The 27749-nt window shown below is 37.6% G+C and overlaps 3 protein-coding genes across 4 annotated transcripts in view; 1 reads left to right on the top strand and 2 right to left on the bottom strand.

The window, feature by feature from the left end:
• Nucleotides 1–2172, top strand: part of frmd5a (FERM domain containing 5a) — a 185364-nt gene extending 183192 nt beyond the window's left edge. Inside the window, exons 14-15 of one of the 2 annotated variants that reach the window (XM_079825021.1) lie at nt 205–563; nt 743–1110. In XM_079825021.1, coding sequence (XP_079681147.1) covers nt 205–563; nt 743–790 — 407 coding nt within the window. In that variant the 3' untranslated portion in view covers nt 791–1110. Of the gene's footprint in view, nt 1–204 lie in introns of both variants that reach the window. The other variant, XM_079825020.1, reaches the window with a different exon arrangement.
• A 2991-nt stretch (nt 2173–5163) lies between these two features.
• On the bottom strand, nt 5164–19818 carry blm (BLM RecQ like helicase). Its single transcript, XM_079825087.1, has 21 exons — nt 19372–19818; nt 17834–18594; nt 17557–17704; nt 15241–15341; nt 15024–15144; nt 12620–13377; nt 11728–11904; nt 11399–11517; nt 11204–11317; nt 11025–11123; nt 10705–10853; nt 10064–10170; nt 9813–9973; nt 9486–9681; nt 9024–9214; nt 8656–8800; nt 8333–8532; nt 8018–8213; nt 7705–7827; nt 5643–5841; nt 5164–5548 (listed from the first exon to the last, which is right to left on the bottom strand). Exons 1-21 carry the CDS (start codon nt 19464–19466, stop codon nt 5335–5337), a joined length of 4374 nt encoding a protein of 1457 aa, XP_079681213.1. The 5' UTR covers nt 19467–19818; the 3' UTR covers nt 5164–5334.
• A 456-nt stretch (nt 19819–20274) lies between these two features.
• On the bottom strand, nt 20275–26283 carry ctsh (cathepsin H). The gene is made up of 13 exons (XM_079824701.1): nt 26106–26283; nt 25920–26025; nt 25593–25624; nt 25368–25473; nt 25188–25258; nt 25002–25106; nt 24833–24919; nt 22249–22304; nt 22018–22099; nt 21878–21946; nt 21697–21803; nt 20815–20940; nt 20275–20656 (listed from the first exon to the last, which is right to left on the bottom strand). The coding sequence occupies exons 2-13, from the start codon at nt 25993–25995 to the stop codon at nt 20581–20583; spliced, it is 993 nt and encodes a 330-aa protein (XP_079680827.1). The 5' UTR covers nt 25996–26025; nt 26106–26283; the 3' UTR covers nt 20275–20580.
• Between the last annotated feature and the right edge of the window lie 1466 nt (nt 26284–27749).

The following is a 27749-nucleotide window of genomic DNA, read 5'->3' as shown; positions in this document are numbered from 1 at the left end:
CTTGAAGGTTTACCATCAGGGATTTGTCATGTCGCACCACATCCAGTGTAGACAGCATCACTGATTATAATGGGTTCTATCTACTTTTGCGTTGAACCGTTCGCATATTGTGTAGCCACTGTGCCAGAAATAACTTTTTATAATTTATGAATCATTAAATTCCTCTTTTGTCTCTCTCTTATCTATCCCCTTCCTTCCATCCAGGTCTGGAATCCTTGCGGGACAGCGCTCACTCCACTCCCGTGCGTTCCGTGTCCCACAGCGACTCCTTCATGCCACGTTCGCGCAGCCAGGCGACGGACTCCAGCGACGGGGCGGCGATCATCTCCGACGAGACCTACAGTCCCTCCGACAGCGTTCTGCCCACGCCGGTGGCCGAGCACAGCCTGGAGCTGGCAGTCTCACGCCAGATCAACGGTGCCCCCTGCAGCATCGAGGAGGAGAAAGAGTCGGAGGCGGGCACGCCCAGCGTTGGAGACGTGGCCGAGTTAGGAGCGGACGGTAGGGCGGCAGGCCTCTTGCAAAGCACAGGCGGGGAGGCCGCGCTCAGCGAGACGGAACAGGTGAATAAGTTTGTTTTAAGTGTACTCCGTCTGCTCCTTGTGACCATTGGACTCCTCTTTGTCTTGCTCCTCCTCCTCATCATCCTCACTGAGTCCGACCTTGACATTGCATTTTTACGTGATATCCGCCAGACCCCCGAGTTTGAGCAGTTCCATTACGAATACTTTTGTCCCCTCAGACGGTGGTTTGCCTGCAAGCTCCGCTGGGTGGGCGGGCTGCTCATTAACAAGTGAAAATGAGGCACTAAAGCTCGTAAAGCCTCCCTTGTTGGGGTCGAGAAGACGCTAAACACGTGGAGAGAGAGAGAGAGAGAGAGAGAGAGGCGGAGGGCACCGACCTGTCCCATGAACCCAGCTTCTTTCATGACACTCCTGCTGAAACACGGTGGACCACCAGGCCCACAGCTCCTCTTCTCTTCCACTTTTAGTTCTTTCTCCCCCACCCACATTTTTACTTTCTTTTTTTCTTCTTTTTTTACAAAGACATTTTTTGGTTTTTCGTTTCCTTTTTTTGGATTTCAGGTCATTTCAGGTATTTTATTTTTACAAAAAAAAATGCAAAAAAACAAAACAAAACTTAATTCAAAGACTTTAGAAGAATATATTGTTCCTTAAATAGGGAATATAAAATATTTTGTTGCAACAAGAGAATGTTGCCTTCATTTATATTTATTTTACAATAAAAATGATTAATGTCTTATTAAAGAATGTGGTGCGTTAAGTCCAGAGAGACGGCAAGTTGGTTGAGTATAGTGGGTTTGGAAAGCGCGAGAACGTGGAAAACCAATGCTTTTCTGAGTTTATGCATAATTCATATCCATCTGTCATTTAACTCTTAGTAATTTTTTGAAGGCTGCTATAATTGACCACACCGATGATCAGATCAGCAGAGGGTTATATGTAAGGTAAGAATGTGCAAGTTATTTTGGAAGCGAGACCTGAGGAAAGACTGGAAATTGTTATTTGAATAAAATTGATGGGTACATTTGAGTTCTGTATTTGGTGGCTTGAGATTTAGGTGGCGTATTAACGTCAAATACGTTTTAGGAATATTGTGTTTAGGCGGTAGCAAGCTGTGAAGTAGAAATCATTTTTAAAAGGTTCTTTCTAACGGATACAGAAAAACTAATTGGTATAAATTGTGTTCTGTTATGTGACCCAATAGTGTCAATATATGTTAAAGAAGTTCTCACGACTGATTTAAAAGCAACCCATAGATCCAGTCTAGCTACAGTAGATGTGCAATACTGTAAGGGTTTGATCTTTAAGAAATAAGTATATCAATTTTTTGTTCACGAGTATGTGCATTTACATTATTATACTTTTTTATTTTATTTACATTTTTCATCCCAAGTCTTTCTCAATAGAAAGAAATCCCATTGTATAAAGTAATATTTTTTTTTAAATTTCATATCAGCCTTGCTCTTAAGTTTGTATTTTGTGGATATCATGCTATGATTATTCTTAATTACAATAACAATGCTGTACTTTTTGTACAAAAAGTAGTTAGTTTCCTAATATATCGACAGTTTTTCCATGTATATTTTAACAGAAACTGAAATGTTATTTTGTTATTGAAAATTAAATTATACCTTTTTTAGCTCTGTGTTTCAGATGAGGTCTAGAATCTATGGCGTTTCTTGTCAAGGGAGACACGAGAAAGATTTTTATCCAGATCCATTTCCAACTTAACCAGTAATGAGAAAACCATCCCTGCGCTTTGTATATTGGTAAAGGCCCTGCATTTGAACAATACTGATCGCTTTGTACACAGTTTAGCCAAAAGACTGTGTGTATGTTTGTGTGTGTGTGTGTATGTGTGTATGCCCATATTTTAACAATTGATGTTTTTGGCAATATGTACTAGAAGGCCAGGTTTAGTCCTGATTAGTCTATAGTATTTATTTAAAGACAAACGATTCCTCCAGTGGCATGCCAGTTGGACAGGGGTTTTATTTCACCGTATATGATCTATCGCTGCCCCTTTGAGGATGGAGGAAATGAAAGGAAAACACACAGACAGAGCGGACTTATTTTTGTGTACAGCGAAAAAGAGACAAGTAACAGCCCGTGGTAATTACCGTAGTAAGGGGGATGTTTTAGATTTTACATTGGTATTCACACACTACGATAAATTACAATAATTGCAGCTTTTGAATATAGCATTAGATTGTGGCAGCTCACAAGCTTGACTTTACTAGTGCAGTTATTTTAAATGAACATGCTTCGATCCACTAATCACAATGCTGCTGTGTATGAGGCCAGAATCACTATGGTGCTAGTGAACAAATGGCTGAGGCGTGTTTTACGAAGTGGCTGACTGGAATAGGTGTTTGATTAGCCGAATTGTGCAGTCGGGTCACATGCCTTTATAACCATTTCATAGAACCGCTGTCTTCCACCGACTACTGTTTCAGCTACAATACGCAAACATGAGCTGCATGGAAAACTGTAGCAGAAATTGTTGAAACCGCTAACACATGGAAAAGAGAGAGAGCCATTGGAGTTATGCATGTCTCTTAACTTGAGAAGTATTCATGCATGCATTTATAACATCTCTGATGTGCCAAATTATTAACAGCGTTGTGGTGGCTGAAGTCCATTTCTATTTTTGTAGAACCTGATTAAACGGGGTTGTTATTCGCAGTACAATAAAACAGTGGTCTTGCTCTGGTGGGTACCTGCATGCCATTGATGATTGGTTTTATTGATTCATATTGATCAATTGATTTTGACCAGAGAAAAAAACAAGCTTGGAAGGCCAGTAAATGTTTTGAAAAAGAAGATAATTGTTAATTTACTCATTGACAGCATTATGTAGCCTCAGTGGTCAGCCCTGCATGGCAGCGCCATTCAATAAGCAATAACCTGAATTATAGAATAATTTGAATGAATCTTTTTGGTGGTTTTTGTGCTGTTGTGTAGCAAGTCAGACTACCTGATGTTTTCTAAGGAGTTGGGAATGAATCCATTTCATTTGAGTTAGACGCAAAATTGCGATTTTAACTAAAAAGCTCATTTTATATGACGTTTATTGCCAACATTTGCTACATTTTATACTCATCGTGAGCACTCGCCATCTTGTTTGGATCCTGAACCATCAGTGTGCTGTTCTGAAGTGTTACGCTTCTCTTTGTCCTTGAAATCCTAATGCACAAGCTTCGACTAGCGCGGACTCCTTCCTAGACTCGTAGATCAAGGGCAATTGCTACACCAGGAGGAGTCCTTGTGAACTTCGACTTTATACTTTTGTCTCTAGACAGTTTTCCTGTACTGTATGGAATGGCCAGGTTTGACTGTGATGAATGCAAGGGTCCGAAAAAGGACAATTGTCAGCTAAATTGGTTCATCATTTCTGTAAACTAACTGGGTTATTTCACAAGGTCCCTCTGTCAACTTTGTACAGAAGTATTTTTATGCTTCTTAGTATGCAAGTGTATGCATAGGAGAGTTGAACACTTGCCATGACACTAATGAAAAGCTGACTTTCAGGAGTTTTACTGAACACTGCAGATAAAGCACTTCTCTGGCTTAAAATATACCTTTTAAGGTATATGACAGCATGTACAAAATGTTACAGTTTCAAGCGATCCTGATCAGCCTATTAAAGACGGTGATTTTATCGTTCAAGATCTGTTGTTGTTGGCTACGGCTGTTCAACTTCTGGTTTATAGTACTCAATGGTTGCAGTTCTTTAAGAGCTCGAGTTTGAGATTTGGAGCTCATTCCAAGTAAGGTCAGAATGTCCTCCATGTTCATTAAAGAGATGCCTAGAGGTGATATAATGAACACAGCAGGTGTGTGATCTATCAGAGTGACTAGGTTTAGTTCTGAAATCATTCTAGCAGGGACTTTAAATTTCATCATCATTAGAATGAATGCTCCTTACATGCTTGCGTACAAATTCCCAAATTATTTGGTAAAATCTGACTTCACCTGAACCGTAGCTTCAAGATCTACTATGGCGCTGAGATCCGGTAAAGATCAGTGGTGGCAACATGCTTCATTTACTGTACTGTGCTTCTGTCACTTTGCCAGCCCCCACAGTCCCTTCAACAGCTATGCACATTGGTTTATGCATAGATGTGTCTGTGGGCGTGTTTTTCTGTAATCTGCATCTTTTCTGTTTGGGACTAGAGGTCGTGGTTTAGTTCCTTAATATATGAATATTGAAATACATACAAAATGTATGTGCCAAATGCAGTTCCTGTTAAGTCAGATTCATTCCAAAATCATCTTTGTACTGTAGGAAACCTTCCATGAAAATGGTATAAGAAATTGTTTCACTGATAGTCCCTTGTAACTGGTGCCATGGAAATATTCAAACTTGAAATAAACATTCAAAAGTGTTTGAGATATCTTGTGGTTTATAGATCTGGATGTATAATTAATCGGCGGGCTTCTAGATTTTCGACTAATTCCATTTTTTAATCACACCGATGTTAAAATATGACCATGTTCTTTAATAAAACGGCATCACTGTTTCCCTGGCATTTCCTCCCTAAATATATATTTTTGAAAAAGGCATTGCAAATTAAACTGACCTCATATATATCAACCTGTAAGGGATGGGGCAATAGTAAGATTTTTTTTTTTTTTTGAGAAAATGAAGCACTATTTAAAAACAAATGTGTTTGGTTAAATGTTTGTAAACATTTAATATTTAACAAAACAAATTATTTATTATAAAAATCTGTGTACAAAATGTAACATACAAATGACAAATATTCAAGTAAATTTACTTGATATTCCCAGTGGAAATATTCTGTTTCTAGAGGTGAGAGAATGCTGGTTTGAGGAATGGACGAGCAGCGGTCTGTGGGGTGGGCAAAGACATGAAGCCGGGCCTCTTCGCCGCCGCCGCTGCTGCTGCCGGGACTGATGGAGCGGTCCTGGAACCCCTGCCTGCACTCCGACTCCCACCCCTGTATCCTCCTCCTCCTCTTCCTCTTCCTCTTGATGAAGACCAGTTATTGCTGTACCCACTACAATAAGGGTGGAGAGGGTTAGTTCATTTGGTTTCATATAGCTGATATGAAAGTCAGCACAATCCAACAATGCTGTGACAAACATACTGACCCTTTAGAGGAGTTCTGGCCATTGGAACCTTTCCTTCTTTTGGGTTTTCTGGAGTAAGACCCTTGCTTTCTCTTCGCTCCTCGGCCAGAGGTGCTACTGAAATAGGTTGATGTGGTGTCACCTTCTTCATCATCATCTTCTTCATTTTGATAGCCTCTTGTTGTGTCGATCCATCCTGAACTCTCTGCCTGTACCTCAGCTGCAGAGGGAACATGAGAACATCATGTCTCTTCAGCTACTTCATTTCAACTGCTTTATAGGTTGCTGTTTTGAGCAAGCTGATATATGATCGGTTTCACAAAAGTTTACAGGCAGAACTATCCAAATCAAAACTCCAGTCTGTGCCTCATCTTTGGTCGGCTGTAATATTATATTAAGTAATTTGTACTTGTCTTGTACTAAGGGAAATTACATGAGATGAAATATAAATATGTAGCAGGCTAATAATATCAGCCAGTAAAATCAGAGGACCTCTTGTATTTTACACTTTACCCCTTTTTCTGAAGAGACTTGATCACTTTATATGATGAATAGAATGAATTTAGGCTTGTAATCACATAAAATCTTTAGTCAGGAGCATGACGAATGTTTTAGTTGACTAGTAGTCACCCATTAGTTGACTAGTCAGATGTTTATGATAGTATTAATTTAATATATACATGGGGTTGGGGAGTAGCATCGAGAAAATATGTTCTTTCTCAGCCCTGAAATGATATGTAACATTGTTCTACATTACAGAGAAAAACTAAACCATAATAATAATGAGTGAATAAAGCGTGCATGCATAGATCTTACCGCAGCGCCCTGGAAATTGTGCAAAAAACAGCAATGAGACTGTCTGAACATTAACAAATTATTAATAAACTAGTGATTTATAAGGCAGTGTAGGCTGCAAAAATGAAGTTGAAGACGCTGACTCACCACCTCAACAGTACAGTCGATCCGCCTTTAGAAAGAATTGCATGTTAAACTAAGCATGCAGTAAGCGCGGTACTAATTTAGCTTCCACACTCACTTACTCGCTTGGATAGTCACCTAATAATAGCACACATTTATTTAGGTTAACGTTTGAGCAAGTGGCCATGTAGAGAGGCTAATAACATATTTTGATATGATAAGCCATGTCTGAGGTCAATGGATGTTTGGCGAACGTTTGGATTTCCTGCCTGACATAGGCTAATTACTACACGGACCATCCGTGTTAACGTTCTGTTCGGAGTGGGTTTTTTTCCTGCAACTAACCTACTAATTAAAATTTGGTCAACTAAGCCTCTTATTGTCGACTAATATTTAGTCAACGATTAGGGGGCAGCTCTAGATATGGTTAAAGGAAGTACATTCTTGTGTTACGCAGCACATTTGAGCTTCAGCAAGAACCAATTAGCTTTGTTCTTGCGCCCGAAAGAGAGTACAGTTGAACTTCTGTTTATGGTTGATGAGGAATGCATTCAGTGAATGCATTTCACACAAAAACGCATGGGTGTCGGTTTCAGACGTCTCCACTCTGGGACCCGGTTTTCAAAAATACCAGTTTCAGGCTCCCAAAACGCAGATCCGTCTCGACGAAACGCTGATACGATACAACATTTTTACAGTATACAGCTAAATGCCTCTCCGTGTGGACGGGGCCAAAGTGTCGTAGCTGTCAATGGAGGGACAGAAATCTCTCAGATTTCATTTAAAATATCTTAATTTGTGTGTGAGTAATTAATCAGTTTTTGGGTGACTATCCCTTTAAGGTGCAGCCACATTAGCAAAATTTTAAAGGCAAAAAATAAGTCCATTGTCAATAGTGTAGCAATATACTGTATGAGGCACAGCTAACAAAGAAGTCACTTTCAAACCAAGCAGCTTTCGGTTTAATTCAGGTGACCAGTCCTCAGACAAAATTCTTGATCATGTGGATTCAAATTGAATCATGGATCATCCATTTAAAGTTACTAGTCTCTAAAACAAGGTTCAGGCTAGAAAGGGTTAATGTAATGTAGTGTGTCAGAGAAAGCGTTTATCTTGAGGATATAATCCATTTAGATGAGAGTGTGTGTTGTTGTCAGACCCTCACCAGGCAGCTGCCACTCTGAGTACTTCTGCAGCAGTTCAATAAACTCAGCTCCATACTTCTCCAGTTTGTCTTCGGTCACACCGTCAATCTGCAACATCACCTCTGGATCAGCCGAGAGGGTCTCTGCACAGAAACACATCACAATTCGTTTAACACAGAGCACATGGGGATTAATTGCTTTCGCTTAATGAGGTGTTTCATCCCAGTAACACTATGTAAATCTGCTTGTAAATTAAAAAAAAGACAGTTGTAAATGTGCTGAAATTGTATATGTATATAATTATGTCAATATGTATTATGAAAATTTGCTAACCAGCAATCTTTTTGAGTGTGGCTGTGGAGAAAATGTTGTAGTAATGAATGCCGAAGACTTTGCCCAACTTCTTGCACAGATCATTGAGTTCCTGCAGACACTTTTTAACCATCTCTTCTCTCTTAGTGACGCTCTCAGTCACAGAGGCTTTGTGCTTTCTGATGCTGGATGCACTCTCAGTCTCGAGAAATTCAACCTGCAATGGGGTATGGTCATTATTACAGATTTTGCATAGAGCATACAACATTAGTATTGAGCATAATAAAGCGGTTTCACAGGCAAGAATAATATATAGTATTATATTAATAGTCTCACCTGCATGCAGCCATTCAGTACAGTCATAGCTTTAGGCCCTGCAGAGATATAGGCCACTGCCTGCCCGTTGTTAGTGATGTACAGATCCTCCATCAGAACACTATCCAGCACCAGTTTCTTGAAGAGCCTCTCAGCATTGTGTTTGGAATATGCCGCTCCTACCCCGAACATTCCTGTCTGGATCCGAGCACTTTTGGAGCCTGCCACACAGATATTCATTTTGAGACCTTGAGCAGCCGTCCTGACTGGCATTAAGTCTCAAGCACTGCATGAGGCAAAAGATATTCATAGTAATATTCGCACTATCATTTATGACTTCTTACCCAGAAATATGTCAACCAGCATGTTGAGAGTAAGCCTGTTCTGCTGGGCGGATTTGCCATACCGGTTTCCAACCTTCTCACAGTTCTCCTGCACAAACCTCGCAATCTTCTTCACATCATCGGTGACATTTCTTGATTTATATTTCTGAAGGCAAGTATTAAGATGAATGAATTTGCATTTGTATCTGCAATTAATACATAATGGCATATTCAAATGTTCATCATGTTCTAAAGTAAATAATTAGTCAATTAACTTGTTTGTAAGCAAACTAAATTCAATTTCAAGCAATGGCTGTTATACAGTTTATTATTAAGCATTTTGCATAATGTACGCTGTAAAGAATGAACTGATTTGATGATGGTCTTACGTGTGGTCTGGCACAATTGTCACAGATGACCTCAGGATGCTCTTTACAGAAGCTTGTATTAAACGTGTGCTCGCCAAAGTAAGCCAGCAACTGGATTCTCCTGCACTCGGCCAGATTCTCACAGAAATGCACCATGCTGTGAAGGTTGTTGATGTGGGTGGCTTTGGATTGCTGGTTGCCATCTTTATCCACTGCAATTATATGAACTGTTATGTAGGCCACGCTCACACCGACAGGTTAACTATGACTGTATAATAGTGTCTGGATTTTAGCATTTCACATCCATGTTATAAGCATTATGTGAAGCACCCTAAAACATGTCATTTTACTGTACAACAAATTTAGTTATGTTGTGTTTCTATGTCTTGCTCAGTTTTAGTAATTTAGTGTGATAAGGGGTTGTTTACGGTTAAGCTATCGATAGTTATCTCCTAGCTTTAGTACACAAAAGCTAGCACATACTAGCAATGAGTCTCTTGATGCGGATAACATCCGTGTAGGAATAGAAGAGGACGCAGTGGGAAATCTCTCCATCTCGACCAGCTCTGCCTGACTCCTGGTAGTAACCCTCCACTGACTTGGGCAGACTGGCATGGATCACATATCGCACATCAGGCTTATCGATACCCATGCCAAATGCAATGGTGGCACACATAACCTAAAAACGAAAGATAGATTGTTAAAAAAAATAAAAAGTGGTATTTGTGGGAACAAAGATACTGATAAAAAGAGCTGGTCTGTGTTTTGAAGTTCAGTCCTTGTTTCAATTATAAGAACGGAGTACCTCACCTGGCAGCCGTCCTGGTTGATCCATTTGTTCTGGACATATTCCCGGTCACTGTCACTCAGGCCAGCGTGATAAGCCAGCGCTGCAATCCCAGCCCTCTGAAGACTGTCAGCCAGATTGTCGCAGTCATTACGAGACAAACAGTACACAATCCCCGAGTCACCTACACACACGGTCAACATGGTTTACAGGGTCTCCATGCTGGGGTGAAAAATGATGAGCTAAAGACTGATTTAATCTGGACAGCACTCACGTGGGTAATATTTCTTAATCCACTGAATGCATTCCTCATCAACCTTCTTGGGCCTTTTTGGCAAAACGAAGTATTTGAGATTGTGCCTGTTGAAGCTCATAGTGAATCTGAGAAAACATTATCAATTTTAATTTGACTAAAACATGTATATGACATGTACATCACTATAGGTCTCATGGATGAGAATGTACAGAGTGAGCATCGAAGCATACATTGTGTGTGTATGTGTGTATGTATATATATATAGATATATCATACATACACTACTGTTTCTAAAGTTCAAAATTAGAATTTCTTATTTCTATTAATATTGGAAAAGTTATGCTGCTTATTTTTTGTGAAAACTTTTTTTTTTTTCAGGATTCTCTGAACAGCATTTATTTGAAATAGAAATGTACATCATAAACACTTTAGTGGTCTCCTCCTCTATGAGGACAATCATGTGACCTTTTAACAATGTGAGATATATGTTACTTTGTACAGTATTTATGAAGGTAATAATAATGTATCCATTTCATAATCAATGTGTGAGTGACATTAATCAGAATGCCATGTCCTACAGTAAATAAATGGTTATGGTTTTATAAATCAAAATACATTAAAATGTCAGTGATTCAGGAATTGTACGCAAGAAGACTTACACCTGAGGACGGGTCATTGCTAGCTGGTTAAGAATGTCTTTCTGAACTCTAGGAGTAGCTGTGGCCGTCAGTGCCATTATAGGAACCTTGGGAAACATCCGCCTGAGCTCATGCAAGCGCTTGTAGTCTGGCCTGAAGTCATGACCCCACTAAGGGAGCAATAGATACAATGTTTGTATGCATGGTGCTATAATATTGGTTAGCATTAGTGCAAAAATGTAACTTTTGTAGATTAAGACAAAGACATTCTTAACTAAATTATTAAAATCACACATTTTTCACTGTTCTTGTTGCTCTGTATAATTTATAAACAAGTTTACCTGACTGACGCAATGGGCCTCATCAATGATTAAGCGAGCCAGCAGACCTCTTTCAAACAGATTCTGAAGGGCACTAATCATTCGTCCACTTGCACATACCTGAGAACAAAAGCAACACATATTAACACTGGTTGACATGCATGCAAAATGGCAACACACTTGTCTAGCTTGAAACGCACCTTCTCAGGAGTGGCATAAAGCAGTTTGATGGTGGGATCCTTCCTAGACAACTGCATATAGATCCGCGCAGCCTCGCTATCTTTTTTGTCCCCTGATAAACTAGTTGCACAAATCTATAACACAAAACTGCACAGTAAGCAACTGATTCAATCAAGTAGAGAAAATCATTGTGCATAAGGAAAAGACAGACTTACATCTAATGTGGTGAGTTTTTGGACCTGGTCAACTATGAGCGACCGTAGAGGAGATATGACTACAGTCACCCCAGCAGAGATACAAGCAGGAAGCTGATAGCAGAGACTTTTACCACCACCTGTAAAGGGGTTGTCACATTTAAACATTTCATCATTAGAATACACATACATTAATGCATGCTGTAAAACCAGTAATACATTTTAAGCAGCCAATAAATATAATATAGGTATAGTCAAGACATAGTGAGCTGTGATTTCTAGTCTAATCTCAAAATAAACAAGCTATAGAAGTCATAATGACTCATGTGGCTATAATGCTTGTAACAAACCTGTAGGCATCAGTACAAATGTGTCTTCTCCTAACAGTGCAGCATTAATAGCCTCCAGCTGATTGAAGCGGAACTGATGCAGCCCAAACTTCTTATGGAAAATCTTCATCATCTCTTGGCTATGAGGAAAGCTGAAGCCTCTAAAGCGGTCATGAGCTGGATTTCTATACAAAGGCTCTGCAGATCAAGACATACACTGGTATCAGAAAACTGCTCATCAAGCCATTTCATGGGGTCTTTAATAATATGACCTAAATGGTAAGGGATATTCCACAGGGCTCAACAATAAGGACTGCCCGATGGCCCAAGGCCAGAGTTAAAGAAACTTGGGCCAGTTGACAGAACTGTCAGTTGCCCAATCAGGCCAGTGCTGCACCTTCATATTAAATCGATAATGTGCGCATGTTTTAAGCCTTGCCAACTTAAATATTCAAGCACAAGTAGATGCGAAAGTACTTGTGTTTCTCAGTTTGGTACTTGCATGCTGTGATAAGTTTTCTGTGCAACACGCATCCAAAGTGTGCACCCAGGATGCCACATCTCACAGTGTTTGAATACTCTTTAATGTCTTCCTAAGCTTGAACGGACATATTTCCACAAAATTCTGTCAAAATTACCATCTTATTACTGACTGTCTTTAACAATATTTAATATTTATATGAGTTAGGCTAATAGTTTTTGGTGTCATAACCTTTTTTATTAAGGTTACATGGATCAAAAACAACTAAAACAATAACTAGGACTATTTTATTTAATTATTTTTATTTAGTACTTTTTTGTGGTGGGGCCAGTGAAAATTGTGTCAGGGTAAGTACAATTTTTAACCACTGGCCCAACTGGGCACATAGAAAAAGTCCTTAGTGTTGAGCCCGGCTCCATTCCTTAAACTTACCAGGGTTGGGTGTTTTGGTAGGTTTTGGTGCTGTTGGTGCTGTTGGTGTGAAGGTCTTTCTCTCAAAAGGTTTTGAAGGTCCTCCCTCCCGCACTGATGGTGTTTTTGCACCAGAGCTCTCTCTTGAAGCCAAGACACTTGAAGGTTCTTCATAATAATCTGGAATGTCAGTCTCATCAAAATCATCAATATTAAAGTCATCAATATCAAAGTCATCAACTGGCTCTGTGTCTGCTCGAGAACTGTTGGGTACTGCGGTGTTGGTTTCAACATTGCTCTCTGCATTTCTCTTGCCTGAATCCACCCTCTTGGGGGAATAAAACAGGTCAATCTGGTCCACATCCAAAATTTGATTGTTTGACTCATTGAAGGACAACCTTGAGTAGCACTTATCTGTCTTTGACTCAGATTTGCTTACAGCTGGACTTGATCTGTTTAAGATGTCCCCACTGGTTGCTGTTTTTGAGGAGCAGTTAGGATTCCAGGAACCACCAGGAGTTTCAACACCATTGATGATGCAGTCGGAGTCCTCAAATACGGAGTCATTACCCAGAAACATGATGGAGGAATTGGACTTACGGTTCAGAAAGTCTGTTTTGACACCCACTCCCTTTTCTGATGTAATTAGGGACATTGATGATGAAAGACTAGAGGGTGTGACTTCAAAACTTTGTCTGTTAAGCAGTCTAGAATATGGAGTTGCTGATCGGGCTAACTGAGGTGGTATGGATGATGCACCATTAGCAAGAATCCTTTTCCTGTAGTGAAGACAGAGACAGTGTAATGGAGAGTTATTAGATATAATGTAACAAGCAGTAATGATATCTAACACTGATGTAGTGATAGAAAAGTATAAAATGAATGTCACGCTTGCATAACTGGTCTCCCTGCTGATTAATATGGTAAATGTCACAATACAGCCACTTGACATTTAAAAGAAAAAAAGAATAAAAAAGTAACCCATTATTAGGATTTTTTTAAATGTTTTGAATTATGGCATTATTTTCATGTATATCTAAAATAATAGAGTAGACTTTTATCACAGGTCCTATTTCCGTTAAGTGAAGCAGTGTATCGCTACTTCCGATACTATGGCAACGCAATCAAAACTAATGGCTAAATCCTCTTGCCACTGTCACTGCAGCGATCCGGCTGCGCTAATTCTAAATCCGTTCTCTAATTCGTTTTCACGACAACAAAAATTGAGGAAAGCATGGGCGAGACTGATATGGGGGGATGAAGGTCCTTCTTTTAAAATAATACGCGGGAGTATGTTCGCGTGTAGTAGACCTATGCATTTCAAAACATACATCTTTTACAATTTACATCTCATATCTTCAACCTGCTGAATTGTTAAATATATTCCCCTTTCAAATGTGCATTCTAATTACGAATAATAAATACCTTTATTTCCCAAACTAACCTGTCACAGTCCAGTGCTCGTCTTCTCATTAACAGTGCTTTTCTCTAACTATTGCATTCCATACCTGTACCTGTTGCATTTATATTTTTAAATGACTTTGACTGATAAGACACCCTTACAAGAGTTAACCATGGTTTTATTATGATAAAAATGTAGTAACTATGTTTTAACCATGACCAATATCATGGTTAAACTATGGTTAATTTGTGGTTACCATGGTTTAACTACAATAACCATGTTTTTTTTTTGTTTTTTTTTATGTCTGTAGTAAAACCATGGTTTAATTTTTGTGAGAGTCGTATTAAAATAGATTATTAAAAGCGGGGTAACTGCCTTAAAGAAATGTATTAATGTTAAACATTTAATTAATCTTAAACAGCAACGTGTTGACAGCGCGACTGCTTTGAATATTAATTAAGAATCTTGGCATGCATATGTGAATTAAATAGAGTTAAATGATTGTCAATGAAAAATGACCAAATTATATTTTACAAATAAATAAATAAATACGTTCATTCTCACTCTGATCAGGTCTCACACACACTGACTGCAGTGGTCTCTATTTAGACGAGCACTGACACCGTGTGGTGAAATGATCACGTATGTTTGCGAGCCTTGGCTTAAGTTCAATTCCGCTGTGATAAAAGCCTATGATTCTCTTTACTGTAATAAAGAATACAGTAATAGTTTTGCAACGATTCTAATAAGGCAGTACAACAAATTCAACCAAAACATAATATATTTGTGCTGTCAATTAATTAAAAATTAACTAAATCACACATTTTTCTGTAATGAATCGCACCTAACCTTAAAGTTTTTAATCTAAAAATAAGTCATAATTCAAAAATTTGCAAGGGTGCTAATAGCAGACTATTTTTTATTATATTATTTTTAATAGCAGACGGTGTGCAATGTTTAAAATAAAAGACCATGCTAAACATTTTTTTTTTTTTTTTCAAAAGGCCACCTTTATTGCTTTACCTGTGTGCTCTCTGCAATAATAGCTCTGTACCGCTGGTCATTGCTATGAGCTCATGCTCTGGAATAGTGTCCACTAGGCGACAAATAGACTCCATAACACTAAAGAGAGCATCATCAGTTTCTAAAATCACAAACACATGTACATTAGACACAGTACATTAATTCATATCATACGTCTAAATTTTTACATCACAAAGCAATCCAGCATGAGTGATACCTTTAAAGTCTTTGGAAGGTTTATCCAAGGGCACTGACAGGCTTGAAGCAGATACACGAGGTAGTACATTTTTGACAGCATGGGTAACAGAGTCAGATGAACTATAAAACAAAAGAGTTTATAGACAACTTTAAGGGGTGTATTTATACACTAAATACAATACACTTATACATTTTGTTTTTAGACCACGGAATCAACAATGTCACTAAAAAAGTGTGTTTCTGGTCGTGGGGGGAGGATAACCTTGTTCAGCTTTGTGTTAAGGAAACAGTGGATGCAGTTTGTTTTCCTGGAGCAGTAACGGAGTTCTGCAAGTGTGTTTGTTTGTTCCCGGTCACGAGTCTGTCTGCGTTTTGTTGGCAATGGGTGCGTGAGTGCATATAATGTAAACAACACGAACGTATAGTGAATCAAAAGTTATCCATGGATAATGTCATGATGTATTGTGTGTCAGTGTGTGCTCATCTCTTTAGCTGCACGCCTCCATAAGTTCGGCTGTTTTCGGAAAGAATCGGTACAGCAAATCTGTCTTTTATAAATCTGATAAAACTAAAGACTCTTCGTCGATGTGAAGGATGCAATACTATATAGTAGGGCTGCGCAATATATCGAAATATCGCAAATGTACATAACGCAATATGCATATCGCAAGGGTACGCAATATCTGAATGATTTTAATAGGCTACTTCAACATTGTGAAAAGTGTACGTTTTCGGTCGACGCATATAGCAGAGAATAGACTGGGCCCACGACTGTTACTTATGTGACTTTCTTGACGTTAAAAAGAGTTATTAAACGCAATAACTTGCAAAAAACAACTCCTTGCAGTCTCGTGCTGTCTGCTGTTTGACACACACACCGAAACGTGCAAACAAGCCGTTCTTTTTTCGTGTCTTGTGTTCATTTCGTTGAAGAATAATTTGTCATAATTTCCGTCAACGACCTTTTTTCACTGACGAAAACGAGACGATAACTAAATAAAAACTAGTGTTGGATGACAAAAACTATAACGAAAACGTACTGTCATTTTCATCAACGAATAAAAACGAGACGAAAATGTTAGGGAGGGACGATTAGGGAAGAGATCCAGTCAGAACTGATGTCCTGTGTAACAGATGCGCACATTTGATTTGAACGTGCTGATCTAACCGCTGGAAAACACAGCGCTGTTGCGCTTCTACAGGCTCACGCATCCCCAAAACAGCGCTCCAGAGCGGTTCACAATCCATGAATAGCGCACGTTTATGCCAGGCAATTGTTTATGAACTAATGCTGATGAATAATGACAATGTTTACTTTATGATGCTTATATAGTAATATGTTTTAGACGGTTGTAACAATGCATATTGTATCTCCTGAACTTGAATGAGCTCCTGCAACTGCAATAGTAAGGCGCATTTTAAAATAAGAGTCAATGTGTATTTCGAGCTTGTTTATAATTAAAAGTCACGCATTATATATTCGTTTTTGCTTACACAATAACCTGTATTCATTCCCATTTAATTCATAGTCAGGAGGAAAGACCAGTATTTGACACATATTCAATAAAGTATCAGGGTTGTAATAGTTAACTAAAACCATAAAAAATTACTTGAAATTAAATAAATGTTAACTGAAATTAAAAAAATAAATAAACAAACTTATTTGAAGCTTTAGCTTAACATGATATACTAACTAAAACAGAAATACAGTGTTATAAAAACTATATAGAGGTTTTTAAAAAACAAACAAAAAAGTGAATGGAGCTCTCTTTCGTGTATTTTTAATGTCAAAAACAAAATGATGTCAAAATGTCAGTTCAAGTGACAGTCGGTTATGTAATGCTTAAATGCTTAATGTATAACAATTGAACTAAACTGATGTGATTTTAGGAGACTAAATCCACTGTAGATTTAGTCGACTAAAACTAGACTAAAACTAAAAACAATTCAGGTGACTAAAATATGACAAACTAAATGCCATTTTAGTCAAAAGACTGTGACTAAAACTAAATCAAAATTTGCAGTCAAAATTAACACTGTCGAACTGTCAAATACACACACAGTTATGTCAAAATGACTGTCTTGATGAGTATTCATGTAAACACAGTCGGTTATGCTTAAGTGAAAGATATGGGGAAAGAAAAAGATTTTACACACTTAAAGCAATATCGTATCGCATATCGAGTATCGCACAGCCCTACTATATAGGCACTCAAGATTAACATGAGACTGGCAAAAACTGTGTGTTGTTTCCTTTAATGAAAAGGAAAGTGTACTTATTTTCAGCCAGATTTGTGTAAAACATTTGCAAAATGTATCAATGAAAGCATGTTACCTTTTCTCCTTATCTGAGACAACGGGACTCGTCTCCTCAAGAACAGGGGACGGTGGGATGAAATCCTCATAATTGTCATAAAAGTTGTCGGTCTCAATGTCATCAACATCTATGATGTTCGCCTCAGCCCATTTGTTTTCTTCAGTAGCTGAAATTCAAACATTCCTAATAAATTTCCTTGTGAGCTTCATATTTATATACAAACACACCAGTCTTTTTCTTAGCATGTGAAAATTGTACAAAATAGCAATAAATAAAAAAATTGAGGTGTACTTACTTGTCACACACTTGAAATCCTCCTGGTTTTTAACTGGTGAAATACAGTTGATGATCTCTTCATCCTCAGTGTCACTCATTAATGCCTTTTGCTGGACTGATTTATGTCTTCTGATTTTTTTAATGGGCGACTCTGGCGAGTCGGACTCTGGCTCTGTCTCAGCAGGCTCTGCGCTGACTCCCTTAGCAGCTGACAGGACGTCCTTTTGGGCAGTTATGGTGTCTGTAGCCTGTAAACCTCCATGTAATGTAGTCTCGTCACTCTTAGCACAAGAGGAATTTGGGGATGTGTTCTGGTCCGATAGACTAGGCTTTACTGTAGAGGTCCCTGCAACTGGGGATGCTACTCTTCCCTTGACTGGGGTTTCAAAATCATCCAAATCATCCCATTCGTGGAATGAAAGTTGAGAGATGTCACGCTTAGGTTCAGCCACAATTTGATCATCAGTAGAATCCTTAGGCAAGGCTGCAGATTTTGGCAAAGCCTTAATTGTAGATTGGACAAGAGGCGTTTTGTTCACAGCAAATGGGTTGGCCAATGGATTAAGAGTAATTGTCTTCGGCCTGCTGGGTGCTGTGAAAAAGTTGACTTTCGGTGCTACTCTTTCAGGCTTTTGCGAAAATGTTACAGGAGTTTTGGTTACTTCACAGCTGCGGAGAACATTGACACTCCTGTTTGCTAAGACATTTACACCAGTTACCTTTTGAGGAACTTCCACTTTGGAGATGCCTGATGAAGACTTCTTTTTAAAGCAAAACCCCCTGAACAGATGAATGTTTGAGTTTAGACACACTAGTAGCTACACATTTGGGATTTTATGGTCAGTTCATTTGTATAAAGCATTTGGAAACACTTTTTTTTTTACAGTGACCTTGTTACATGTAATTACTTTAGTAACAACTATAATTTATGCATAATTAAGTACACATAGTTTATTATTATTACTCAGTACTTGAATGTATAATTACAGTGCAACACAGATACTATCTATCTATCTATCTATCTATCTATCTATCTATCTATCTATCTATCTATCTATCACTGTTTTCTGTGCATAACGTCAGCATTGTGTGCACATATAGCGCGCTCTCTCTCTCTCTCTCTCTATCTATCTATCTATCTATCTATCTATCTATCTATCTATTCTGTGCATAACATCAGCATTGTGTGCACATAGCTACCAATCTATCTACCTATCTATCACTGTTTTCTGTGCATAACGTCGGCATTGTGTGCACAAATAGCTATCTATCTATCCTGTACATAATGTCAGCATTAAGCACATCTATCTATCTATCTATCTATCTATCTATCTATCTATCTAGTGCATAAGGTCAGCATTATGTGCACAAATAGCCAACTATCTATCACTGTTTTCTGTGCATAACGTCAGCATTGTGTGCACAAATAGCTCTCTCTCTCTCTATCTATCCTGTACATAACGTCAGCATTAAGCACATCTATCTATCTAGTGCATAACGTCAGTATTATGTGCACAAATAGATATGTATTCAAAGAATATGCACTAATGTTCTTACCCAGGCTTTGCTTTGAGCAGTGACAGCTTGTTCTGTGCAGCATTATTGTGTCGGTCCAGTTGCTCCTTTAGGTTGTTTTGAGGAAGATTCGGCATCGTGTTTGCATTTATATGAACTTCCAATCCTCAGTAGTTCATGTATATGACATTTAAACAACTCCACAAACAAACACACGTAAACAAAACGAGGTACGCTCCGTTAGAACCAATGCGACATTACAACCCTCGGCTGTTTAGCACAAAAACACTCACAGCGCAACGTTTCTTCTTTCTCTGTCATCGTGTGGGTCTCAAAATCACAAAAAGACACACAATTCCTTAACAAAAACCGCCACCAAGCATAAAAGTTTGATATTCTGATACAGACAAAACATATAAGCGCCACAACGTCACCATAACACCACTAAAAGCTCGCGCTTACCGCGTATTCGTAGCTCGCGCTCTGATTGGACAGCTGCCCTTAACATCACTTCCGCTAAACAGAGGCTTGTTCCCAATATCTAGCACAACACTATTTTTCAGTATTTTCGTATTTACCCCAGCAACATTTTCTCTTTATTAAATTTTTTTTTTTTTTCATTTTTGTTCAGTGGAGATTTAATCTTGTCTCAACGTATAAACAACTGCTTCCTCTCTGGTACACGTTGTCGTAGCTCAAACATTTAGGTCGCCACTTACTGGCTTGCTGTGTTCATTGCACATAATTTGCCTATTCCATCGGTGATATCATTTTTTTTTATTAATTTTAATATACTAAAATGTAAATACAACAGGATGGCAGTACTCAGTGTCTTTAGCAGTTATTTATTTATTTTAACTTTTTTTGGTTTGTTTGTTTTAATCAGTTTTTAAGCTTAAATCAATGGATTAACACCATTATGCTGATAAAAAAATCACCAAAAAATACCTGAGAAAATATTTATTTCAGTACAATATTTTTGTTGCAAACATGAGCATTACAAAATCTTGATTTTAACAAAGTAAACAAATCAATGAACATATTAATAGCTAATGTGGTATCAGTAATGTTTTAAATGAATGTGAACATATAGTTCAATAAGTATTTGACTGAGTTACTGACAGCTGGTACAGAATATTATGTCTCATCATCATTGAAGACGTTGTCCATTGTGCATAAAATTATTTTTTGTGAATAAAATATAATAACTTGTCTCCCTTTTCAAGGTGAAATCATATCATTTTTAGTCATTTACACCAAAGGTAAAGGATAGGATGAGCACGCAGCAAGTCCACACATGTTCTTTCCTCTCTCAATGTAGAAATATCTATATGGGAAAAATAAATAAATCATTAAAAATGACAACATTTATGGGAGGAAAACTTGGTCAAATGTTCATATATAATCTAAATGTTATATTTCAACCTTACAGTAGCACAACATTTAAGGAAACCTCTTTTATTTGATAAAGTCATGCAAACAGACCCGTTAATTCCCCAGGTGGTTCCCCAGGAGTTCTTCACTATCCAGTATGGAGTACCGTTCTCCTGAGCATAACCCAGAGCAAGCACTGCATGGTTCACCATGTCAGTAGTGTTGTGACACACAGTGCTACAAAATAGTCATAGAAAATTACAGAAACTGCCATGAACTGTCACAAATAAATACAGTATAAAATTATATTCATTATAATTTAAAGCCACAATATGTAATTTTTCGTAAATTATTCAAAACAAAGGCGTGTCTTGATGACACATTGATTTCACAAAGCTTTATTATACCGCAGACGAGCGCTTCCGCTTCTTCCGCTCATGTGTATGTGGGGTAACGCAGCGCTGTTTTATCATATTAGATACATTTGAGTGTGTTGAAAGTTATGTTATAAAGCTACTCTGTGCGTTCACTCTGCGGCTGCTATGAGACACTTGCTGCACACTGTAGTGAGCTAGATCGATATTAGGCATGGTAAAACATGGTACTCGCGGTAAATCAAGAAAATGAGATTTAAAACAATAATAGACTGACTGTGTTGAGCTGTAGAACAATGATTTGTTTCCTGTCGATTAATGTATCCAAACAGCTGCTCACTTGTCTAATAAAACATAATATATTAAAGCATCTTTGTTGTTTCCATGGTTTCTACAAAACCGGAAATTGATAGGCGACACACCGACACGGTCCATGTCCTGGTTATAATCCCTTATTTATCTGGATTTAAACATTGTTGGAAACATTTGGGATGATGTAAGTACACAAAATATCTAACATTGTTCTAGTGTTTTTTGGATATTTTAATCAAAAAAGTAGTGTTTTATAATGTTATCCGAAATATTTAAGAGAGCAAAGGCATTTATATTTCATCCCTACCTGGTGTATACTCCATCTTTGTAGTGCATGAAATCACTTGTCACCTCATATGCAAAGCTGACAGGGTTCAACCTGGCCACAGCATCCACCATGCCCATTTCATCATACTAATAACAGAAATTTGAAGTTAGAGTGAAGACATGCAGCTTTTTTAATATGTGCACATGGACCATCACCTTACCTTTGTGATGTTTACAACATCCTTCACAAAAGCAGCAGCCAACTGTGGTTTGAATCTACATTCACCGCCCTGCAAGCAAGTAAGAAGAAATGTCACATCTTTATAAGTTAAAACAATAAGTAAAAGAGTAAAGTACTCACCCTAGCCGTGTAGGGGTAATCTTCTTCTGTCATGAGACCTTTGTTGTACATTATGTACTCAAAGGCATGACTTGGGAGGCCACTAAAAAGCATGTGACAAGAGTAAAATGTTGTTTACACCACTTTACAGTCGAGACTTTACTCCTAAAACCATCAAATATAAAACCCAACACAATCTGAACCTGTGGCTTTTGAAATAAGATGCCTTCATTTATCGTTTATCTAACTCACCCGTTGCAGCCGTGATTGTCGAAAGCTCCTGCACAATCGACCAGCTGCTGCTCTGCCTTTAAAACAATGCACAACAGAGACAAGGAGAGGTCAGAGCAAATAACCTGATGTTTTGCATTACTGGTTAATGAAGATTTTCTAAAAATGTATTGACGGAAGTCTCTTATGCTCACAGCTGCATTTATTTGATCAAAAATACAGCAGAAATACTGTCAAATATTATAAAATTTGTTCTATTTTAGTGTGTTTTAAAATGAAATGTATTCCTGTGATGGCAAAGCCTCATTACTCCAGTCTTCAGTGTCACATGATCATTCAGAAATACTTCTAATATGCTGATTTGCTGCCCAGTTATTATCAATTATTCATGATAAGTTATTAATAATAGTTCTTATTATTATAAATGTTGAAAACAGTTGTGTAATAATTTTGTGGAAACCATCATACATTTTTTAAAGGAAAACTCCACCTTTTTTGAAAATAGGCTAATCTGGCAGTAGCATAGCTTAGCATAGATAGGCGCAATGATATTACACAACACTGTGACAACCTGCTTACACAGAGAGCGTGCTGGGGACTATTTTCAGACGCTGCGTAATATCATTCCGCCTGCTGCAGCAAAGTTCCTTGACTATTACGCAGCAATGAGAGTATAGTTCCTAGCCATATCAGTCTAGAAAATCGCAACTTTTAATTTTCCGTCGGCCTTAGTTACATGATGTAACTACAGAAGAGTCAAGTTTTAAATAGGAAAAATATTTTCAGAAAACATAAGTCTTTGGTCATTTTTGAGCGAGATGCTAACGGTCTAATCAGATTCAATGATCTATGCTAAGCTATGCTAAAAGTGCTACAGCCAGACCCGGAGATCGGCTTAATGGATTCGAAAAAGGTAAAACTCACTATTTAATTCTAGGGGAGTTGGAAAATGAGCCTATTTTCAAAAAAAGTGGAGTGCTCCTTTAAGGCAGGCATTTGAAATAGAAATCTTTTGTAACATTATAAATGTCTTTACTGTCATCTTTGATCAATTAATGCATTCTTGATGAATAAAAGTGTTCATTTTTTACTTACCCCAAACTTTTGAATGATATTGTGTCTTGAAAATATTAATAATCAAAAACTGTTTTCAACATTGATAACAATAAAACAAATAGTTACACTTAAGATTAGGGTCCAAATCTTAATATTAACCTATTAACTATGACTTTTGCCTCAATAAACTCATAATTACTGCTTATTAATAGTTAGTAAGGTAGTTGTTAAGTTTAGGTATTGGGTAGGATTAAGGGATGTAGAATATGGTCATGCAGAATAAGGCATTAATATGGTCTTTATAAGTACTATTAAACAGCCAATATTCTAGTAATATGCATGCTAATAACTGAAAGATTCTGGAATCTACCGCCGCTTCAATATAATTATATATATATATATCCTACTAATCAATATCAATATTCATCCTCCTATATAATTATTATGATTTTAATGATTCTTTCCAGTTATGATTTAGCTTAAATCCAGAGGACCAATGATTGTTTCTTCATTTATATTTTCTAAAGTTTGTATTTGGTCTCTGAGTGGTGACTGAGTGTCTGTCCTGGGCGTGTGTGATGTTTCGCCAAAACACTTGATTTCAGATCATGTTGTCGTGTGTTTGGATTTTGGAGGCATCACACACCTCTAACTCGACAGGAATGCAGTAACAGTGATTGCTCATTTAGCCCGGCTTCCAGAGATGAAATATGGATTTGTCTTTCATTTTATTTTATTTTATTTCATTTTATATTTCCTTTTACTAAAAACCCTGAAGAATCAAGACGAATATGGTCTAGTGTCTGCCTCTCTCACTGAGAGAAAAGCACATGTTATCAATATGTTTTGGAAAACTTTCTCTGGTTGGGACCAGATCTCACCAACTCCAACCTTGGAGAGACTGTGTATCTGTGTATGTGCACAGTATTCGGTGTTACAGACTGTCCATTTTCTCTGAGCCAATCAGAAAAATCCACATGGCAGTAATGACGTGGTTAGACCTTGAAAACAGTATAACTTTTCAGAAATTGTATGTACTGTAATTGTATTGTATTGTGAGACTTGAAGCTGGCTTCTGCTGATGAAACTGCAAACTATTCTTCAGTAATTTTGTCTTTAATGAATTACACTCCTGACTCTTGGTCTTCATTTTTCACTACTGGTCCTGGGTCCTAAGCTGTTATCCCAACATAACCAACTAGCTAATTGGACCCTAAACTAAAGTATTACCAAAAATATTTATTGAGCAGCAAATCATCATGATTTCTGAAGGATCATGTGACACTGAAGACACTGATTCCGCTTTGCCATCACAGGAAAAAATATGAAATATGTTCAAATGGAAAACAATTATTTTTAAATTATTATTACTGTTTTTTAATGTATTTTTTTATCAAATAAATCCAGCCTTGGTGAGCATAAGAGACTTCTTTCAAAAACATGAACAGTAATTATTGCATGTTGATACTAAATAAAGTAATAAGACATTACAAATATCTAATGATGGCACTTCACTGTCAGTGTTAAATTAAAATCAACATTTACATACTAGTTGAAGGAGTTTCCCTGTGGCAATAGCAGTGACGGACTCTAGACAGCCTGTGGTGGAGAAAGTCCAGCAGCTACCGCAAGCTCCCTGAAATAATGTCGCCGATTAGGAACCACAGATACTATAAGTACAGTTTTATAGGATTATTAGGGCAAGATATGCACGATACCTGATTCTTGACATCAGTTACAACGTGCCCTTTGGTTCTCCAGTCAATCATATCAGGATAAGGCCCATTACTGCTCAGATGATTCCCTCTAGTGGCTGAGCAGTTCTGTCAGGTTGTAAAAATGTTCATGAATTGTGGTACTTTCCTAGTTCCTCATTGATCACGAGATGCAGTCAAAAACAATACCTGAGGCTCTGTCAGGAGGTAGGACTTCTTAAATTCAGCAAAGGTCATGTCTGAAAATTGATTCAGCCCCACTGTAAAGTGCAGAGAAATAATATGTGATTTTTAAAAACAAAACATTGTTTTCATAACATAAACATACGTTTTCATAACATTCTGTAAGTTAGATAATATCAGTCATACTTGAAAACTTGTGGTTTCCAGCATTATGGTGCTCAATCTTCTTCTTGTTTTCCAGGAATATCTGCAGCCGCTGATAATAATCATTTATCTCATATTTTTTATTGTACTGCAAATTTCAAAAGAATAAATAGTTACTTTACTTCCTCTTTCACTCCTTTTAGTGCAGACTTTCATTTTCTTTGTGTGGCGACACGAACAGACAATTACAAAACAATTGATTCTTACCTGAGACATCCATGATTTGAAAAGATACTCATCTGTAACAAATAATTATATTTTTATTTAGCTGGTGCACATACGAGTTCTATACATTTCCCCCTCACCATTCGTAGGCTATTTTAATCAATATCAAATGCTATTACATAGGGCTATATTACTTTAACTATAACCTTTTCTATACTTAGAAAATACATTAAAGTCTTATAGTTGTCATAAACTTATTTATTTGAATTGAAGACTACAATTGCGCAAATAGTCAAAAGCGAAAGTACGACGTAGCGGCGCACGCACTGTAACGTTACGTGAAAGAAAACAATTGTTTTGAAATCTTACCTTCCTCGGTGTGCAAAGGCACTGAATGTACCTGATAGAGAACCGCAAACAGCACCGGCAAAATCAACCTGTTCATCTTCACCCCTGCAAGCAACTCATAACATAGCTAACACCAGCATTAGATTATGAGATCTCATCACATGAGTGGTTCGACACTCCTCCTACATGAGGGAGGGCTATACTGACCTCTGGTATTCGGGTTAATGGTTCACGCAATATTCTTTTGCTTCAATGAAATGTTTTGCAAAGAAATTAATCGCATTTTTTAGCTATATCAGTAAAATTAAGTGCACTCATATAAAGCAGAGCAGTTGTATTTAAGCTACATGGAGCGGGTCGCCCCCTCAAGGAGCTACGTGACATCACATGACCAGTGTAACACAAGAGAGTTAGCCTACTACTAGTAAATTTAATACAGTACATGCAAGTGTTTCAGTCAGTTCATAAAGATGGTTTTTGACATAAATCTCTGTCCTGTTACTACATTGGTTAATTGATTACATAAATGGACCAATTTAAATTGTCTTACAGTAGGAGCTTCTACATTATACATAATAAATAATGGAGGTGTTTGTATTGCAGCATAATATGGAAACACTGTCTTTTAAAGTAAATGTGTATACATTCTTATGTGTAATAATAAATTAAATGTTATATAGCCTACTTTATAAGAATACATGTATGACCTGTGTTGGGGGGCGTTACATGTAAGGGAAATTACTAAATCAGATTGCTTTTATAGATTACGCAAAAAGGCAGGACGTGTGGAGCTGAGGTGACGATGACTAACAGACAGCTTAATTATGCAGGATTATAAGGCTTTATATAATGTAAAAGAATGAGTTATAAAAAAAATTCACCCCCCTCACAGTTGTCATGAAGGGCAAAATTAGCCGTATAGACCAAAACCACAATTTGTACCAGGCTGTAAACATTTTTTTATCTGCTGTAAAGTTGGGCATTTTAACATGGGACTCAATGAGATTCTGCTCCCTTCTGTATGGAGCCTGTCCCTAGCGGCCAGTCGATGAATTGCAGTTTAAGTCACTTCCATATTGGCTTCAAGAGAAACCGCTTGAAAGTAACGCATTACTTTAATATCTGTTACTTTTTCAAATAAGTAGGCCTAATGCAAGTTTGTTTTCCCATTTATTCACTGGCTGTGTCCCAAATGGCACACTTCATGTGCACTCATTTTTGTGTACTTACAATGGCCGTTGTGTGCTCGTGATTGTGAAGTCCACAAGACCATAAGGATCCTGCCCCTGCCCCAAATGACACACTTTGGATGGACTTCATGGCTGCCCCGTGCATGTGTCCATGAGACCGTAGTAGGGTGTCCCATTTGTCAATTTAGGTTTTTTGTTAAAAAGCAATCAAGCCCAGCCCAAATGAGAAAAAGTAATGCAAATGTAGCACATTACTTTCCATAAAAAGTAACTAAGTAACACAATTAGTTACTTTTTAGGGAGTAACGGAATATTGTAATGCATTCCTTTTAAAAGGAACTTTCACCAACACTGTTTATGACCCAATTTTTCAGAGAGCAAAATGAAGCGTACATGACAAAAACCACATACAAGGAAGCAATATCCCCCTGAGATAGAATAGATTTATTAGCAAGAGGTAATCAGGAAACATACAGTTTATTTTTCTTTCTTTTTCTTTTCTGTTCATTTCTCTTTTTTGTACAAAACTGGAAATATTTCCCGAGCCGTGGAAATAAACATAAGGGTTGAAAGATAATTCTCATACCACTGGGTATTGCTAACAGCAAAATGTTTGTTTGTATGTTTATATATCATTTATAAGAGTATGTGCACATAGATG

Source organism: Gobio gobio (assembly GCF_949357685.1).
Source record: "Gobio gobio genome assembly, chromosome: 9".
Taxonomy (NCBI): Eukaryota; Metazoa; Chordata; class Actinopteri; order Cypriniformes; family Gobionidae; genus Gobio; species Gobio gobio.
Note: the sequence above shows the minus strand (reverse complement) of the source record. Positions and strands in the feature narration are given on the sequence as shown.

Excerpts from the sequence above, each read along its gene's own strand:
- blm (XM_079825087.1), bottom strand. The coding sequence starts at position 19,466 with ATGCCGAATCTTCCTCAAAACAACCTAAAGGAGCAACTGGACCGACAC. Across the intron at positions 7,828-8,017 it reads CACACTCAAAAAGATTGCTG|AGACCCTCTCGGCTGATCCA; the intron begins GTTAGCAAATTT and ends GTTTCTGTGCAG. Across the intron at positions 5,549-5,642 it reads GGCCAGAACTCCTCTAAAGG|TGGGTACAGCAATAACTGGT; the intron begins GTCAGTATGTTT and ends CCCTTATTGTAG.
- ctsh (XM_079824701.1), bottom strand. The coding sequence starts at position 25,995 with ATGAACAGGTTGATTTTGCCGGTGCTGTTTGCGGTTCTCTATCAGGTA. Across the intron at positions 25,625-25,919 it reads GCCTTTGCACACCGAGGAAG|ATGAGTATCTTTTCAAATCA; the intron begins GTAAGATTTCAA and ends TATTTGTTACAG. Across the intron at positions 25,107-25,187 it reads ACCTCCTGACAGAGCCTCAG|AACTGCTCAGCCACTAGAGG; the intron begins GTATTGTTTTTG and ends ACAACCTGACAG.